The 20,229-nt window shown below is 37.5% G+C and overlaps 1 protein-coding gene across 7 annotated transcripts in view; it reads left to right on the plus strand.

The window, feature by feature from the left end:
* Positions 1-20,229, plus strand: part of CDK14 (cyclin dependent kinase 14) — a 648,447-nt gene that overhangs the window by 195,093 nt on the left and 433,125 nt on the right. For all 7 annotated transcript variants that reach the window (XR_008912449.1, XM_056800182.1, XM_056800184.1 and 4 more), the window contains one exon: positions 5,436-5,530. Coding sequence is in view for 6 of the 7 variants with exons in the window: in XM_056800182.1 (XP_056656160.1) it covers positions 5,436-5,530 (95 nt within the window). In the remaining variant the exon portion in view is untranslated. The remainder of the gene's footprint in view (positions 1-5,435; positions 5,531-20,229) is intronic.

A 20,229-nucleotide genomic window follows, 5' to 3' on the forward strand; every position in this document is an offset into this window, starting at 1 on the left:
TTCTTTCCTTTTGATATATTTCTATGCTGGCTTAAAGAGTTCCTAGTCTTGAACCCTTGGACTTCTTCTCCCAGAATCTTTTCCCCTTTGTCCACATTGTGTCCTCATGATTAGTAAATAAGTTGTGTATAACTCCTACCTCTGACTCTCTTCTCTCGAGACCACAGCTGGGTTAGCTCCCTCTTTACTCTAGCTTTTTATTTCCCTTTACTTCAAGCTATTATTAATAATTATTGGAGATATTGTATATTAATTTTTAAGCTTACACTAGGACACTTGTTAAAGTTTGCCCACTTCATCTTGCTAGGAGACACGTTGTCATACTATGGGAGGTTAGGAGGACTTCATCAATAACCCTGAAATTGATATGTTCCAGCAAAGCTTCACGACACTAAGAATAATCATATCTTCCCACTGAATTTAATTATAAAATTTCCATTATTACTAGTGTTTTAAAAAATCCTCTGATATTAAAATGCTAACTTTTGATAAAAAAAATTATTAGTAGATGTGTGTGGAGGAGCTGAAAAAGTGGATAACATGTGACCAAATAAATGTCATATTGGATGTAATATTGCAAATGTTTTCACAGCCATCAGATTTCTTTAGGGTTCATCATCCATGAGATCATCAATTTCTGCTGCCATGATTTCCCAGAGGATAAGGGTGTTTTCTTGCCTCAACAGCCCCCAACTCAATTCTTGAAGTCATATCTAAGTTTTACAAAGATACCTTCCTTCCTGAAGATTATAGCGTGATAAAAGGAAAAAGATGTGGACTGATCACTCAGATTGGACAAAGTATGCTGAGTAAGGGACCACACCAAGGTCTAGGAAGAAATCTGGGGCACGAACACTCCCTGTCAATTAGGAAGGATCAGCAGAGACTTTTTGGAGGGCTGGTTTGGGTGGGATCTTAGTTCTTCCTTGAGGGTCTCAGGAGGTAAACCCCATAGGTTTTAATATTGTCCTTTACTAGAATGAGAAACTTCTACCATGTTCAGAATTGTCTTTCCAAGTTTATGAAATGTGAGTCTCAGATTCTGTTAAATGAACTGTTTCCTACTTAATCAAATCTGTACATTCAATATTCTCTTAAAATTTTGGTTTGCTGAAATGAAGAAAACCTAATATGTCTTATAAAGAGATATTTAAAAAAAAAGTAATTTAGTGAATCACTAGGAGGCTAACATGATTTTTATAAGTAGTTCATGTTTTAAGGTATTGGAATATTTAAGAATTCAGGAAGCATAGCATTGTAGATTGGATCAGAGGAAAGGGTCCAGTAACTGCCTTTACACAATAGTTTTGTAACCCTGGACAGCCAACAATCTCTTGGTGTCTTAGGCAGTTCTCTAAGACTGTAAGTTGCCAGCTTGATTGGGGAGGAATTTTTATACCAGTAGTTTTCTAGTTGGGGAGCTGGGTAGCTCAGTGGAAAGAGCTGGGTCTGGAGGCAAGGAGAAATGAGTTTGAATCTGATCTCAGATACATTAAATGGGTCTGGACAAGTCACTTTGCTTCTGTTTGCCTTAATCTATTGGAGAAGGAAATGGCAAACCGCTCCAGTATCTTTGCCTAGAAAACCTTCTGGACAGTATAGTTCACAGTTGTTATTGAACAATAAGTTTTCTCTACCCACAAAATCACAGGTCTGGAACCTCTCCTCACCCCCATCCCATTTAAAAACATTTTTTTAAAGAGGATTCCCAAAGCATTCACTGTCAGTAGATTCAAGGTCTAAGTCATGTTAGTTATGAAATTCTACACATACTTAAATTTTACTTGAGATCATAACTTTCCCCACACATTTTCAGTATATCCCATTTTTACTTGTTACACGCTACATACATGACATTCAATAATTGAACCATTACTTTGATAGGAGGTCAGCAAATAGAGAAATGATCAATGTTCTGATTCCCAGCTAGGGAGAGCCATATGACCTAAAGGATTTTATATAACTGGATGAGGAAAGATAGTTTGGCATAAGGATAATGGTATAATGAAATCCATAATGGAAAAAAATGATAATAGGAAAAAAAGAATTTGAAGACTCTAGAGAAAATTGGGAAGACTTTTTTATACTGATACAATAATCTTGAGAATAACTTACTTAATTGCCACTAATAATGCAATTAAAGACAGCATTGTGAAATCACATTTTCCAGAGTCAATTAAAAATAAATTGTAGAAAAATAAAATGGCAGTGGAGGTGGTGGTGGTGGTGATGGTGAAGACCATGACTTGCTTGTACCGTCTTAGATTTTTAGGAAAGCCACTGAATCTATAAAACATAATCCTAGCAGTTCCTTACTCTGTTGGTATCAAAGAAAATAGAATTATTGGATGTATTTTGGCTGATGATATGACATGTCCAAATAATTTCATCTCCACTGGCTGCTATTCTTTCCTTATCTTCCCTCCCTTACTCATTTGGATGTGTAATAGAGGTCCCAAGTGTCAGGGGAAGGGATGCCCAGACCAGGTGGAGCTCAGTTTCCCAGTCTTTTTCCAGTTAGTAATCCTTGCTGTCCAGATGTTTTCATTTATATTAATATTATTTCCTGATGATATCATAGCATAGATAGAGATATCATAGCATTCTTAGTAACAAGATAGTATGTTTATGTAATGCAATATAACACATTGACCATTTCAAAAATACATACCTCATTCTACACTCATAGATCAACTGTCCTCTATTATCAACTATCTTTCCCTGGAGGAAGGAGGAATATTTTGCCATCAGCCCCTAAGAATAGTGACTGCATTGATCAAAATTTTTATGTTTTGCTAAAAAAAAAATTCTTTTTTTGTGTGTGAATGTAATAAATGTCAATAAACACACATTTTCCTGACTAAAGAACCAACAAAATAGTTTTATTGAATTACATACAAAACTTCATTTAATTTATCATGTTTCTCCCAATTCTCTATTTATCTTTCCTGAACTTTCTTCTGCTTTCTTCTGATAATTTATTGATTAAAATTTTCTATTTATTTTAAAAATAATTCTTAAACACATTTCCTTTTTTCCCTTTTTTTTGGTTTGAAAGCATTACTAGCATTGTTTCCCCATCTGTCCCCCCAAGGTGATCTCCTTTAGCATATTCTCACCCCAAATAAAACCTTCCCTTTAAAAAAAATAGTAAAATTACACTGAACAGATCCACACATAGGCTACATCTAAAATTGTATGACTTATCCTTCCCTTATATTCTATCTCTGTTCTGTCAGAGATGAAAAGCATAGTTCATAAGTTTATTAACTTTCAAAATAATTTTCTATTACATTATTGGAATCCTTATTTAAGTTATTCTCCTGGTTTGGCTTCCTTCTGTTTTGCATTAGTTTAAACAAGTCTTGAATAAATGAAAAACCATTTATTAAATGCTTTTTATATGGTAAGCACTCTAATGAGTGCTGGGGATATCTATATATATGTATATATAGATATATGCGTATATATGTGTATATGCATAATTTATTTATTTATTTAGGAGAGTCTTTGAATTATCTTCCTTCCAATACTAGAAGACAACATATATCGTGTTTACCAGGAACATATAGACAGGTGGAAAGTCGGGTTGGTTGGCAGATGGTGTAATGTCTCAGATGACTGAATGAGATATGGAGCTGAGGCAGACTCTTGTGTATTGACATTAAGGACCTGGTAGGTTGCTTTGTATACTTTTTAACTGATCAGTTGGATTTTGGCTCTAGAACATATCCTTCAAAGATGAGTGGATTTATTTCCCCAGAGACCAGATTCTAGAACACTCCATACTAGGGTGGAAATTCCAGGTCTAGGGGGAGACTGTTGGTACAGGTGGGGATGACCTGGGTCATCAGTAATGGCAATCAGATGGAGATATGACTGCTTGGATGATTAGATGGGCTATAACGCTGAAATGGCCCCAAATTCTTCTTCTTCTTCCTTTTTTTTTTGTTAATTATGCTCTGACATCTTTTTCCTGATTTTCCTTTGCTGCCAACACTTCATCTCCCTGCTTTCTGTCCCGATTCCTTTGGGAATAGGTTAATAATTCCCACCGAAGGAGCAGCATTTTTGTAATTTCTACTTATGCCCACCTCCCATTCCTAAGATCATGGTTCTTTCTCTTGAATAAATCATTATTAAAGACTATTAGGAAGTATTTAGCACAAACTAAAAAAAAAAATTAGCTTTTCTTTATTCTTTTGCTTTTATTTCCCTTTTAAAAATCACCCTCTTAAATCATCATCCTTGTAAGCACTAACAACTCTTTTATATGTATTAATTCAATAAACAATTCATGAAGATAAGAAAAGGAACTGATGATTTCAGTTGAGCCCAGAGTTCTATTGGGTTACCTCGCTGTCAGAGTGGGATTCCACTAGAGCTTATTAAAAATGTAGGGCTGCTGATTATAAGTTTATATTATGTGATCTACATGTTCTTTCAGACTTTCCAGTTCCACTTAGATGGTTCATAGCCAGGATGATGCAAATCTCAGGCTAGGCTGCATGTGTAACAGAAACATGCTGGATAGGGGAAGAAAATAGAGCATGCCTATTAAGAAGGTATCCTGCTGGTCCTAAACAGGTCTTTGAGACAATCGATATATTCCAGAGAAGAACTGGCAATGGAAAGCAGGAAATGTTAGAAACAAAGTGCAGCGATAGGGAAGTAATTGATGTCAGGAATATACTGCAAACATTCTGTAAAATAATCATTGGTCCCTCGAGTACAAGCAATATAGTGAAAGGCATGAATCTCAGAGTTGTCATAAGGCTACACTGTATATCTTTGTGATGTCTTCTTTGAGAAGTCTCTTGCTTTCGGTGCTGGAGCTGGCTAATTCCCCATCCCTCTTTTTAAAAAGTTATCTATTTTTTGTAAAATAAACTAAAATCCATTGCATAAGCTACCTCAGAAAATCAAGCTAAAAAAGTTGCTCATTTTTCAGTTTCACCCCAAAAAACAAATCTACTAATGATCATCATTTCCCACTATGGCTTTGGGTGAATGTTTCAGAGATAGTGGAGGAAATACATTTTTATTGGTCCATTGAATGGCATTGTTACATGCATTTCTGTCTATGCAGTCCTGTTTTTTCTATAGCAAAGAAAAATTATATTACATCTGTTCAAAGAGATTTCATGATCCAGTTGGAATGATAACTAACATAAATTTGAAACAAAATCTACTATTGATGAGAAAAATGGTTCTTTTGATGCTTCCTGTTATATAAACATTACTGAAACCAACAACAACTTGCAGGCTTTTGGATGATATTGTCATGAAAAAATATTTTTGCTTTATAAGGCAGTATGCGGTGTATATTAAAATTGCTAGAGATAATTTCATTAATAATCCTATTTGGTTACTTGAATTTGATCCTTGAAGTAAATTTAGTGTTGTTGCTAAAGATTATTCTTTCATTCGTTTAGCCCACAAGTCCCAAATTTGGAAAAGCCGACTCTTATGAAAAATTGGAGAAGTTGGGAGAAGGGTCTTATGCCACTGTGTACAAAGGAAAAAGCAAGTAAGTGGTCTATTTTTGGTTAGCCTTATATCTAAGAATGATACCTTTTGTGTGATAACATGGGTAGTCTTCTTTTCAGGTCCCTCTTCCCTCCCCATCCTAGAGATTTTAGAAGAGAAAAACAAAGTTAGTTCAGTAAAAGTAATATATCTAAAAAGTGGTATATCGTATGCAATGTCTCACACTATTGCCTAGACCCACACATCTGCAAGATAGATAGGGAGGTCTTTGCTTTAAGGTCAAATTTGGTTATTATAGTTTTCTAGCATTCAATCTCATACTGATAGAAATTGGTATGAGTAGACCCAGGAAATGGTTCTGCAGCAGTATAAATGGATGGAGAGTTTGTTCTTTTCTTTTTTTAATGAATTTTTAAAAAGTTTTTATATTACATTTACAAGCTATTTTTTAAACAATTGTTATCTGATATTTTGTGATTCTGATTCTCTCCTTCCCTCTGTCCCTGAAGTAGTAACAGTTTATGTAGGTTATACCAGTGTTGTATGCAGTATGTAGTTCTATATTCCTCATGCCACAAAAGCATTGCACATATAAGAACATACAAGAAAACAATTGCACATACAAGAAAAAAATTCATGAAGGAAATAAAGTGAAAAATAGAATGCTTTGACCTGCAATTAGACTCCCACAGTTCTTTCCTTGATTGTGCATAGCCTTTTTTCATTATGAGTCCCTTAGGGTTACCTTGGAATCTTTCTTTTTTTTTTAACATTATTTTATTTGGTCGTTTTCATACATTATTCACTGGAAACAAAGATAATTTTATTTTCCTCCCCCCCCACCCCCCCGCCTTTCCCTCTCCCATAGCCGACGCATGATTCCACTGGTTGTCACATGTGTTCTTGACTCGAACCTATTTCCCTGTTGTTGGAAACCTTGGAATCTTTCATTGCTGACAATAGTTGATTATTATATTATTATTATTTTTATATTGAATATTATTATTTCTGTTACTATTTACACTGTTCTGGTTCTACTTGCTCCACTTTGCATCAGTTCATAGAAGTCTTCACAGGTTTTTCTGAATCATCCTGTTCATCATTTCTTAGAGTAAAATAGAAAACAGAGACAAATTTATAAGAATAAAAATCATTTCTCATTTGACAGATGGTTAAAGGATGGGAACAGGCAGTTCCCAGATAAATACATTAAAACTGTCTATAGTCTAATGAAAAAATGCTCCAAATTATTATTAGTTAGAGAAATACAAGCTAAAACAACTCTGAGGTACCATCTCACACCTCATCAGATTGGCTCATATGACCAAAAAATGCCATAAAACTATATATACTCTTTGACCCAGCAATACCTACTAGGTCTGTTTCCAAAATAGATCAGAAAAGGGAAAAAGGACCTACTAGTACAAAAATATTTATAGCAGCTCTTTTTTTAGGGGCAAAGAAATGGAAACTGAGGGGTTGGCAATCAATTGGGGAATGGCCGAACAAGTTGTGGCTTGCCAATGCCAACATAAAATGAAAGCACTATAACTTAGAAGGTGCCTTCTTCTAGTAAGACAATTTTGTAAATATGCCAAATCCCCCCTTTCTCTCCTGTCATCTTCCTCTGTCTCATGCTCCATGCTCTTTTCTTCCCCTCATCTTGTGTTTTCACCCAGTACACTTAGGTTCACTAGAATTATTTTTTTAGGTGTTTACTGTGAGTAAGGCAACAACAATGTGATTAGAAGAGCAAGAAGGACCCCTGAACTCAAGGAGCTCACATTCTTATGCAGGGGGAGACAATACATGTAAGAGGTTTCAGCTACAAGTCAGATGGAATGACTCCATGGTCCTTACAATGCATTGACAAAATAGTACTATGTCTATGTCACTGATATTTCCATTAACAAATCCCTCTTAGTTTCTAATGTTGGCAGCGACAAGATCATTGGTGTAGAGCAGAACAATAGTTTGGTTACTTAAATTTGATGCTTAAAATAAATTTTGTATTGTTGCTAAAGATCATCCCCTCATTTGTTTAGCCCACAAATCCCAAATTTGGAAAAATTGACTCTTATGAATAACTGCAGAAACTTGGGGGGGGGTTTAGCATCTCAACAATGTTGTTCCATAAGTTGTTTCCATGGATGATATGTGGGGGAAGGAGCAGGGAACAGAGTTGATAGAGTACAGGGTACTGTTTGTTTGCCAAGGTCTTGCCCATGGGTGGCAGCTGGTACCATTGGTGGGTCCTCTCTCTGTAAGGGTAGCCCCCCTCATTTATGGCTTTGAGGGGCCAGGCTAGAAGCAGGACTTGAGGACTGCTGTTGAAAAACAATGATACTGACGGGCCATAGATAAATGATCTTTAAATGACCATTTCCCTGTCATGAACCTCAAGTGTTTTTCTTCCTTCGTCATATCATCCCTGGACCTCTCCATGAAGGGAGTGGAAATATAAAGGTGGCTAGTGGTGTATGATTTTTAGATGTCTTCATATTTTAATACTTGCTATGCCAAATTCAAGAATGGGTTTATTTTACTATCTCTTCCTCCTCAAAATACCCTAAATTATTATATTCATATTCTCTCTTTTTTCTCTCCTTCTGTATGATAGGGCATCCTTACAGTCATGAATGAAGTGTCTAGTATCTTTAGGTTGAGAGGCTTGTGAGAAAAAACAATTAGATGTCAGAAAAGCCACATTAGAAGAATAACCCTGATCCCTGGGAAAACTCTAGAGTGGATTATTAAGTTTGTGCCTTGGGGAGTACTTAGAAAAGGAAGCACTGATTACAACTCCTAAAAATAACCCCCTATGCATATTCCTTGCTACAACCTTGGGAGGTAGAGAGAGGGAATGTTACTGTGTTACTGACTTTGCCAAGAAGGGAACCAATTTCAGAGACTTTAACAATTGAAGATGAAAGGATTTGAGAGCTTCAGATGACCCTGGAACTCACCTATCCCAGGCTCCTTACTTTACAGATAGTTAAGCTAAGGACCAATGAGGGCATTTAACTTAATCAAGACCCTACAGGTCTTGGGGTACAGAGCCAAGATGGAGCCCAATATCCTCTGATTAAAGACTTGGGTTCTTTATATTAGTATTCCATGTCCTCAGTCTCATTGGTAGTTATCAATAGTCAATAATCATTTATTAAGTACCTCCCAGACAGAGTGCTTTGCCCTGAGGATACAAAGGGAAGTACTTGGCAGTGTTCCTGGGAGGTAGTAGGTTCTTAATAAATGTTGATTGGATGGGATTGGATTGGAAAATAAGCCTTTAGATAGTCCCTGCCCTCAAGCAACTTACAGTTTTATGGGGAAAAGTTAGCAACTGGGAGAACTAGAATTTGAATCCAAATGTTCATTTTCTTGCTCCTCTTTCAAACTGGGAGCAGATAGATTGTGACCCAGTAGATATGAGTGCTGGGCTTTTAGAGAGGAAAATTGGAGTTCAAATCTGGTGCTTACTGACTGTGTGACCCTGGGTAAGTCATTTATCCATGTTTACCTCAGTTTCCTCATCTGGAAGATGAACTGGAGAAGGAAATGGCAAACCACCATAATATATTTGTCAAGAAAACCAAAATGAGTTTTCGAATAGTCAAGCACAACTGAAGTGACTGAACAACAAGCAATATTATGTTTCCTCTTGTGAATATAGCTAGTCTAGATTCAAAAAGGGCATGATATGACAAGTTATCTCATTTCCCTTTCAAATACAGGGTTGTCCCAAAAGTCTTAGTGCAACTTTGGTTTTGTGGCTGAAAACTTCACTATGACTTATGGGATGACCCTGTATTTTTGCATTTATACAGAACTCAGTAATAAATAACAGCCCTTGAACAAATGGTAGAATTGGTTCTCCCCCCACCCCCACCCCCATTTTACAGAGAGAAAAAAGTCTAAGAGTGATAAAGTATCTTGTCCAGGATCACAAAAATTGTTGGTGGCAGAGCTTGCATGCCAATCTAGGTCTCCTTTGTATCTCCCAGTAGCCAATGAGTCATGTGGAACTGTACAATTGGTAGATTGTTCCTGTACAGCGATCATCCTACTTAGAGGTATTAGCCATTATTTCTCTTGACTTGAGATTTTTTAAAGCAATTCTGTTCATCAAACATTTATTTTATGTCTGCTTACTATGCAACAGGTGCTAAGGTGGTGTTGTTCAGTTGTTTGGCCATGTTTGACTCTACATGACCTCTTGGACTTTTGTCCATGGTGTTTCCTTGGCAAGGATACTATAATGGTTTACCAGTTCCTTTTCCAGTGTGTTCCCAGTTTTCAAATGAGGGTCTGAGGCAACTAGGGGAGGAAATGACTTGTCCAAAGTCACACAGCTAGCAAGTGTCTGAAGCCATATCTGAACTCAAATTTTCCTGACCACAAGCCTGGAGCTCTATCCACTGAACTACCTACCTGCCTCTGGTACATAAATAGAAAAAGAAAAGGGTCCTTGTTTGAAAGAGAGTAGCTTCTATTAGGAGTAAAGTAATGTTAATACAAGATGAGTTAATAGAAAGTATGCATAAAATAATTTCTAAAGTACAGTAGCAACTGGGGAGATTGGGAAGAGGAGAGAGGGTGGATAAGGATGAATCTTGTGTGAAAGGGGGCTAGAAACTGAGGTGGAGATAAGACTGTGAGGACATCAAAACCTGGGGGGGGGCAGCCTCTGCAAAGTTTAGAGTATGGAATCGGAATATCATGTATGAGGAATAGCAAGCAGTCTTAAATTTGTAGAATGTGTGAGGAAGAATAGTGTGCAATTGTCCTGGGAATGTAGAGAGGGGCCATTTTAAAAGGTTTTTAAGACTCTTTCTTTCTTTCTTTCTTTCTTTCTTTCTTTCTTTCTTTCTTTCTTTCTTTCTTTCTTTCTTTCTTTCTTTCTTTCTTTCTTTCTTTCTTTCTTTCTTTCTTTCTTTCTTTCTTTCTTTCTTTCTTTCTTTCTTTCTTTCTTTTTCTTTCTTTCTTTCTTTCTTTCTTTCTTCCTTCCTTCCTTCCTTCCTTCCTTCCTTCCTTCCTTCCTTCCTTCCTTCCTTCCTTCCTTCCTTCCTTCCTTCCTTCCTTCCCTCCTTCCCTCCTTCCCTCCTTCCCTCCTTCCCTCCTTCCCTCCTTCCCTCCTTCCTTCCTTCCTTCCTTCCTTCCTTCCTTCCTTCCTTCCTTCCTTCCTTCCTTCCTTCCTTCCTTTCCATGCATCTGTCTCTGTCTGTCTGTCTATCTATCTATCTATCTATCTATCTATCTATCTATCTATCTATCTATCTATCTATCTATCTATCTATCTATCTATCTATCTATCTATCCTGTCCATCCCTCCATCCATCCATCCATCCAACCATCCAACCATCCATCCATGCATCCATCCATATATCTATCTGTCTAGCTTAGATACTGCTAAATATGTCTATACACAGACATTATGCAGTTCAGCAAGTGACTTGTCCAGTAACATAATTGATAAGTGACTGAGACAGCATTCAAATACACATCTTGTGATGCCAAGCCCAGTGTCCTTCCTGATAGATATACACCCACAGTCTCTAGCTATCTTAATTTCATTAAGAAATTTAGCCAAGCTTTTCATGATAGCCTTATAAAAACTAAAGGTGTTGGCTTGATGATAGTATAATTAGGTAAGTCAAGTCATCAGACATTTACCAAGTGCTTACTATGTGCTAGGACTATTGCTAATACAAGTCAAGCACCAAGACAACCCCTGCCCTCAAATAGAAGGGTTTGAAGAAGGTACTTCATAAGGGCATGGTAACAGTGTGGAGAGTCAGAAGCTGAACTGAGACAGAAGTAAAGGATAGTTGGCCTCAGCTGTTCCTTAAATGGAAGTTTCTAAAGGAAACTTTCCACACATGGGAGGAGGAAGTTCCAGCAATGGATGGACTTTCCAGGGTTAGAAAGCAGAATTAAATAGATTAGCAATTGCTCAAATGGTTGGATCCAAAGAACATTAGCTGATAAAATGGTCCTCATGAAAGGAGGCCTCTACTATACCTTAGGGTTCAATTCTTGGGCATGGTCTAGTCAATGTTTTGATCAGGAATTTGTATGAATACCTAAATAGTGTAGTTATAACATCTGTAGATGACAAAAATTTCGGAGAGAGACCCAGTTCATTAGATGACAGAATCAGACTCCAAAGTGCTCTCAAGAGACCAAAAACAATAAGCCCATATTTAACAAGATGACAATAGGTTAACCTTCAGTTAGGTCAAAACCAAAAATCAATAGTACAAGTTAAGAGATCTGTTCTAATAGCAGTTCATGTGAAAAATCCCAGTGGGTTTTAGTGGATTGTAGGTTTAATATGAGTCAGCATATTAAGACAATGTGATGTTGGTGCCAAAGAAGCTAATGCTGCAATTAGGAAAAATATGTCCAGAACAAGAAAGCTTATCAAATGTGCTTGGAGTTAGTCCATTCACAATATACTCCGATGGGGGACTTTGGTGATGAAAAGGAACTTGAAACCATCTCAGCAATGAGAGGATGCCTTGCTTAGAAAAGGGACAATGTAGAACTGACATGGGAGCTATCAATCCATCAATCAACAAGCATTAATTAAATTCTTGTGTTCTCTGTGCCAAGCTAGGCTTCTAGCCCTCCCAAAGCCTTTATTTTATGGTGGAGACAACAGAACAGCAGAGGCAGGTGTGTGTGTGTTTGTGCACATGTGTGTTGTGTGTATGTGTGGCATGTATACACACATTTATTATATACATATACTTTTTTGTTTTGCCATTTTAGTTTGTGTCTGACTCTTCATGAACCTATTTGGGGTTTTCTTTGTAAAGATACGGAGTGGTTTTCCACTTCTGTCTCTAATTTTATGGATGAGGAAAATGAGTGATTTAGTGACTTGCAAGTATCTGAGTCTGGATTTCAACTCAGGGAGATGTCTCTATCCACTATGCCACCTAGTTGCCCATATATGCACACATATTTAACATAAACAGATCTATATTTAAGATATAAATAATATAAATACAAAGTTATGAAATTCAAGATAATTTTAGAGATAAAGTGATAGTATTTTCCAGGCAGAGAGTCTTCACGTAGAAGATGGTACTTGAGGTATGACTTGAAGAAAGAGACAGATTCTAAGCAACGAAGTGGAGGAAGGAAGAAACACAATCCAATTATGAGTGGTGCCCAATGGAAAGGTACAAAGATAGGGAGATGGAGTATCTAGGAGGTAGTGGGCAGGAAAAGGAGTGCTGTACAGTGATGTTAGATAGATAGATTGGGGAAAGATTGTGAAGGACTTTCAAAGCTAAGCAGAATGAGTTTATATCTTATACTAGAGGTGATAGAAAGCCTTTGGAGGTTATTGAGTAGGTTAATGAAATGGCTAGGTTGGCACTTAAGGAAAATCCATTTGGTGGTAGTATATAAGATGGGCTTTCCAAGTTTGCCATGTGGAAAAGCAGTCAGAATTCTATTGAGATCATGAACTGAACTAGAATCAATCAACTAGAAGTAACAGTGAAATTTATTTTGGTTTGACCTGAAGGAGGGTAGTCACAAGTGGAAAGAAGGGGATGGATGAGAGAGTCATTGGAGTGATAGGAATGGTAAGCTTTGACAATTAATAGGATATGTGAAGTGAATGAGTAGTCAAGAATGTTACTGAAGTTGTGAGTGTGAGTGATTGGAAAAATGGTAGTGCCTTCAACAGGAATAGGGAAATTTGGAGGAAGGATAGATTTTGGTGAAAGACAATGAGCCCTCCTTTGCAGATACTGAATTCAAGATACCTCTAGTTTGGCCTTCTAGTGTGAAATGTCCAATAAATTGGTGATGAGAGGTGAGAGTTCGGGAGAGAGACTATGGCTGGATATATGGATCTGGGGGTCATGCATAGACATGATAATTGAACCCATGTTTTCTAATCAGATCACTAAAATGAGAAGGCATAGAGGGGAAAGAGAAGAGGACTCAGGACAGAGTACACACAGTTAGAGGGGGGTAGTTGTAACATGGATATAGAACCAGCAAATGAACAAGAATTTTGGACAAATTGGGGGAGAGCCAGGAGAGAGCAATGGCATGATAAAAGTCCATAGAGAGAAGATACAAGAGGTGCCGGTGACAGATAGTATGAAATGATGAAAAGAGGTCAATATGAGAAATTAACAGGGAAGTATGTGGAGTACTAGGGCTAAGCAAAATCAAAGCAAAAAATTAGCTATTAGGGCCAAAGGACCTCATGGCAAAGTCTAGCGTCCTAGTTGGAAGTAAATGAAGATGAGGATGATGGCCAGTCTGGAAAGGACTACTATCTTAAGGATTAAAGTGGTTTAGAGGATTATAAAGTTAGTTTTATTAGTTTTGTGGCTGCTGTGTGTTGAGCTGTTTTATCCCATTCGTTAAGGAGCATTATTGATCTTCGTCTCTGAGAAATTTTGTAATGGCCTTATATCAGTTTGACCTATTTCCTCAAATGGGAAGTTTAAAGAAAAAAAAAAGACATAAGTTTATTTTCTGATTATGAAAATTTAGACTTCCAGCCCAGGGACTTCTGGGAAAGATTTGTTACTGCTACAGATATCTACAGTTAGTCTCTGCCTAATGTTAAGTACAAATTATGTAGAAATCAAATGTTAATTCATTTAAAAAAATCAACAATCTTCAGTTTTAGTAACATTAAATCATCAAAAGATGAAGGTATTATATATAAAACATTACATATAAAATATATTACATAGCAAATGAACTGTATATTAAATATAAATGAATTAAAGTTGAATTTCATTAGAAAACTTATGGTTTAAAGTCAGTGTGGCATATTTGGAAACAAAATTCTTTCTTTTAGTAGCATTCATTCAGAACACATTTATTCCTTTTTTGGCACTTTTAGTAAGGGGGAAAAAAAGCATCTTGAAATTACCCCAGATCTTTCAGTATGATCATCCCAGACACTTGATCACTCGAATTCCAGCAGGTTCAAGCTGAAAATGCCAGCTTTTCTTGGGCAATCTCAAGGCTGATAGTTGGTGGTCACATGTAATATACTTAATTTCACTCCCAGCTGGAGATGAAAGCAATTGCCCATATGTCTGTCTCTCTAGGATGGTTCTTCACCTATTTTAAGAGGGGATAGGCTGGCTGTGCTTGCTAAAAAGAGCAGTATTGGACTACCTAAAGAAATTCAAATTGGGTCACCTTGGAGCAGTATATCACTTATCTAGAGACAATAATTGTGGCTTACTGATTGTGGTCCTCTCATTGGCCCACCAAAAGAGACATTCTTCCATTGATCCTTCTATTTAAATGTCACTTTTGGCATCCTTCCCCCATTCCGCCATCCAAAAAAAGTTGTAAATTACCAGTGGCTAATGAAGCAAGAACCTTCATTTAGGATTCTAGAAATTTCACTGATTTTGATTCCAATGATCACTTAATGTTTCAATGCATTTCATCTTATGACATCGCAACCATGTAGAAGTTTGGGTCTTATTTTAAAATGTAATTATTTTAGATCTTGTTTAATTTGGAATGGATTAATGAGAATTTGTATTCTGTATGATTTAAAAAATATATCTTTTCTTAATAATACTTTTTTTTTTTACATAATCTTCATTTTGGAGTATATTCTTCCTTCCCTCCCCAGTGAGCCATACCTTGTAACAATGATTTAAAAGGAAAGAGGGGTGTATTTTTTAGCAAAATCAACCACATCAGACTTATTGATCTGAAGGAACTATGTTCTACCTGTATATTTCTTACCTCTGTGAAGAAAGTAGGGAGGTACATTTTCTCAATTATTCTCTGGAGTGAAGCTTGGCCAATATGATTTCCACCTGATTTTTAAGTCTGTCTGTCTCTCTGTCTTAAATAACCATTTCTCTCTCCTTTATCCTCTTTCCCCTCTCTGGTCACCCCCCACCCCCAGCTCCTGTTCCTCTTTGTCCCTGGCTCCTCCACTTTTTCCCCCCTCTCACTACCTCTCAGTCTTCTATTACTTCCATTTTCAGCTCTTCTTCTTCCCTTTCCCCCCTTTACATAGAGCTCCTGCTGGGAAATTTTTAGGGCGAGGAATTAACCTACCTAGACGCCTCAAGAACTTTTAAATTTAGCATAGTTGCTGTTTGCTAGAAGTCGATAAACTTGAGAATGAGTGTTAAAGGATTTTGAAGACAAAATGATGTATCAAGTTTCTAGGGAGTTTTTAGCTTAGCAGGGTCCTAGTTTGCTGATGATGCTGATCTTTGATGCCTGGATAGCAGAGCCCCTTTCAGAACAGTTTGTCACTGAAGGGTGCATAGCTGGCTCAATGGGTACATGATGCTGAAGGCAGGAGGTTGCTAAAATGGTCTTTTGGAAGCATCAACTTAGATTCAATTACCTTAAAGCATTTGTGCTACTTAAAGCATTTGTGAGAGTGAGCAAATCACTTTGTCTCTTTGGGTTTCATTTTCCTTATCTCTAGAAAGAGGGGATTGATTTAAAGAGACTTTTTCCCAATCTCATGATGGACTAAACTAGGGAAAAAAATGAGCTTCAATCTCTTGATAAAAAAGCTTGCAGAACCTTTTCCTTCAAAGCATCAGGCTTTCATAGCACTGCTGGGTCTGTACCCCAAAGAGATAATGGACACAAAGACTTGTACAAAAATATTCATAGCTGCGCTCTTTGTGGTGGCCCAAAACTGGAAAATGAGGGGATGCCCATCAATTGGGGAATGGCTGAACAAACTGTGGTATATATTGGTGATGGAGTACTATTGTGCTAAAAGGAATAATAAAGTGGAGAAGTTCCATGGAGACTGGAACAACCTCCAGGAAGTGATGCAGAGCGAGAGGAGCAGAACCAGGAGAACATTGTACACAGAGACAAACACACTGTGGTATCATCGAACGTAATGGACTTCTCCATTAGTGGTGGTGTAATGTCCCTGAACAACTTGCAGGGACCCAGGAGAAAAAAAACACCATTCATAAGCAAAGGATAAACTATGGGAGTGGAAACACCGAGAAAAAGCAACTGCCTGAATACAGAGGTTGAGGGGACATGACAGAGGATAGATTCTAAATGAACACTCTAATGCAAATACTATCAACAAAGCAATGGGTTCAAATCAAGAAAACATCTAATGCCCAGTGGACTTACGCGTCGGCTATGGGGGGTGGGGTGGGGGGAGGAAAAGAAAATGATCTATGTCTTTAACGAATAATGCTTGGAAATGACCAAATAAAATATATTAAAAAAAAAAGAAAAAAAAAGAACCTACAAAGGCAATAAAAGCCTAAATATAATCAACCCAAAAAAAAAAAAAAGCATCAGGCTTCTTCCCAAGACTGTTGTACAAGAAAGAGAATTGAATTTGGATTCAGAAGGTATCATTTGAATGCCTGTCTTTGAATCCCATTTTTGAAACTGGCTAGCTGTGGAAGGTAAGTGAATTAACCTTTGCAAACCCTAGTTTTTTCACCTACACTAGCTGCCACAACTACATCACTGAGCTTGCTGTGGAGATCAGGTAGGAGAATATTTACAAAGCTCTTTGTAAGCCTAAAGCGCCACCAAGAAAAACTGGATCAAATATTTAGAGCTTAGAAGGGACCTCAGGCAATCTAGTCCAACCTCCTTCTTTTGCAGATGAGGAATTTAAGATCTTCTGAGGTTAAATGACTTGTTCAGTGACACGTAGGTAAGTGGCATAGTTAAGATTCAAAGCCACGTTCTCCAACTGACTCCAAGTTCAACACTATTTCTACCACTCTAACAAGGTGTCTTTGTTCCATAGGTCTTTTTATTTCCCCCGGGCCATTATGATGGTTACTTTTGAATACATACATATATATATATATATATATATATATATATATATATATATATATATATATATATATATATATATATGTGTGTGTGTGTGTGTGTGTGTGTGTACACACACACACACACACACACACACACACACACACACGCTATAATTTATTGTTGATGTTGTTCAGTCTTTTCAGTTGTAAACAACTCTTTGTGACCCCTTTTGAGGTTTTCTGGTAAAGATAATGGAGTGGTTTGCCATATCAGTTCATTTTCAGATGAGGAAACTGAGGCAAATCAGGTTAAATGACTTACTTAGGGTGACACAGCTTGGAAGTGTCTGAGGCTAGATTTGAACTCACAAAGATGGGTCTTGGACTCGAACCTAGATCTTAGAGACATCAGATCCAGTCCTCTCTACTATGCTACCTAAATTCCCTGTATCTATATTTTTTAGTCTTACATTTTTTGATTCATTCTTGTGGTTATTCTCCAGTTTTACAATTCTGACCTCTGCTCCCCCAGGCAGCATCCTTGGATGTGTCCTTAGAGATCCTCAGAGTGCCTAGTTCACTTACTTGACTACTACAGTAGTGTTTATAGCTTTGGATGTTGCTTGTCTTAGGGTTGATGTCTGTCTTTCCATTTAAGCCCCTGGACAATGTCTCATAACCCCTCTACATTGTGGGAGTGATTCCATTCCTTCCTTCCCTTTCTTATCTACTCCAAGAGATTTCCCCCTCTTCATGTAACCATGGAAAAATATTCTAAATTAATTAAATAAAACAGTTTTAATTAAAAAAAAGAGATTTTCCCCTCTATCATTCCTGTTGTTTTATTTTTTAATTTATCTTCAAAATCTCTCTGTCTTCTGGCTTCTTCCTTACTGCTTACAAATATGCCTATAACTTCTTTAAAAAAAGTTTTTATATTTTATATATATATATATATATTTTACCAATTACATATAATAAATTTCCATACAAGTTTTCCCAAGTTAAATTTATCCTACTTCCTGCCCTCCCTTCTCCATCCCAGTGCTGGCAAAAACACCTTAAAAAAGCATCACTTGGACCATCCATTGCTCCTAGCTCTCATGCTTCAGCTTTCCTCATTTTTGTGACTAAACTCTGAGAAGGATGTCTACTTTCAGTGTCTCTGCTATATTTCCTCTCACTCTCTTCTTAACTCCGGATTCTGGCTTCTGATTTCATTAACCAGTTGAAAGTTACTCTCCTAAATTTCCAATGAACAATTTTAAAAAAATCCTTATCTTGTCTTAATATTGATTCTAAGACAGAAGAGCATAAGGGCTAAAAGTTGGGGATCTCTGTGGATCAGGCTACCTAGCTCCCCAGCAAGGAACTCTTAATTGCCAAATCTCAAGGCTTTTCCTTAGTCTTCATCCTTTTTAACTCCCTGAAGCCTTTGACACTGTTGATCACCTTCTTCTCAATACCTTTTTTTCTTGATGGTTTCCTGACAGTTTATTGCTTTCTCCTACCAGCTGTCTGATAATTTCTGAGACTCCTTTGCTTGACCTTAATTCTGGATAGGCTGGCCAATGGTGTGTCCCTTAAGGCTCTGTCCTGGGTCCTCTTGGCTTCTCGCTCTATACTATTTCCCTTCCTGATGTCATCTGCTCCCGTGGATTTAATCATCATCTCTATTCAGATGATTCTCAGATCTATTTATCCAGCCTTGATCTCCCTCTTGACCTCCATTTTCACATCTCCAGTTGCCTACTGGACATCTTAAACTGGATTTTCCCTAGACGTCTTAAACTCCACAAGACCAAAACTGAGCGGTTCTTTTTTTTCCCCAAACCTCCCCCTGCTCTGAACTTCCCTATTGCTGTGCCAAATATCCACTGTCCTCCCCCCAGCCCACAACTGAGCTGCTGTCCTGCCTATAAATGTGTTGATGTGGCTTTATTTGCACTCTGATGGCATTAAGGCTCATTGCTTAGACTTGATGCTTGAGAAATGGTGTTGGAGCTTATTAAACCTTCTAAAGTTTCTTCTGTTGTCCCTTCAGAGTCCTGCCTTCCAGATCCCATTCTTCTTTTAGACTCCCAAGTCCTTGATTATGTTGGATGCTTATATCTTGTCCCCTCTCTTTTGGTTGTTATGGAGCTGAGGAATGCCAGAGCATCAGACGTGTCTCTCCTCTCTGCCTCTCTGAGTCCTCCTCAATAGGAAACATGGCACGATCTGTTTTGTTCCCTTAAGAGTCAATACAAACGACCAGGAATTGACCCACTTTGTGAAATGTACTATTCATAAAATTAAAAGCAGCATTCTTCCTCGAATATTTCTTTGGGACAGCTGTGCATGGGACGATTGGGGCTTTGAATGACTGAATGGTCTCATCTATGAAGAAATTGAGCCAGGTAAAGTCTGGAATAAACTTTTGTGCATTTAAAAAAAGTGTGAGGGCTCTGCAAAGCCCCTCTAAAATCTACTGCAGAAATATAATGAAGGAAAGGATTTACAAATGACTTGCAGTGCATGAGCTAGTCTTCTAACAGCATCGGTAAATGTTAAAAGGGAGCCCTTATAATATACTGAAGGTTGCCTTGAGGGAAGCATTCGAGGCAGTTCTAAAGACATAAGGAGGGTCCTGATGGAAAGTTCTTTCCTTGAGATATTGGTCTGAAAGGTGAAACAGGAATAGCCCTGCTGATCTCTCTTGCCTTGCATTGAGAGGCTACCTCTCCAAACAACAACAAGAAACCTGATATAAAGGGAGAGGCAATGTGTAGCCCATTTTTTTCCGCTCTGCTGCCTGACTCTTCTTAGGCTCCATCTGTTTCTCATTAGGTCTACTCTGATTTCTTTTCAGCTTTGGGGACATGGGCCAGTGCTTATTATCACAGCTCACTTAAAAGATCAAATCTCTGAGTTTATTACTAATCATGAGGTCTTGGAGAGGCGCAGTGCT

Source organism: Monodelphis domestica, chromosome 5, assembly GCF_027887165.1.
Source record: "Monodelphis domestica isolate mMonDom1 chromosome 5, mMonDom1.pri, whole genome shotgun sequence".
In the NCBI taxonomy this organism is placed as follows: Eukaryota; Metazoa; Chordata; class Mammalia; order Didelphimorphia; family Didelphidae; genus Monodelphis; species Monodelphis domestica.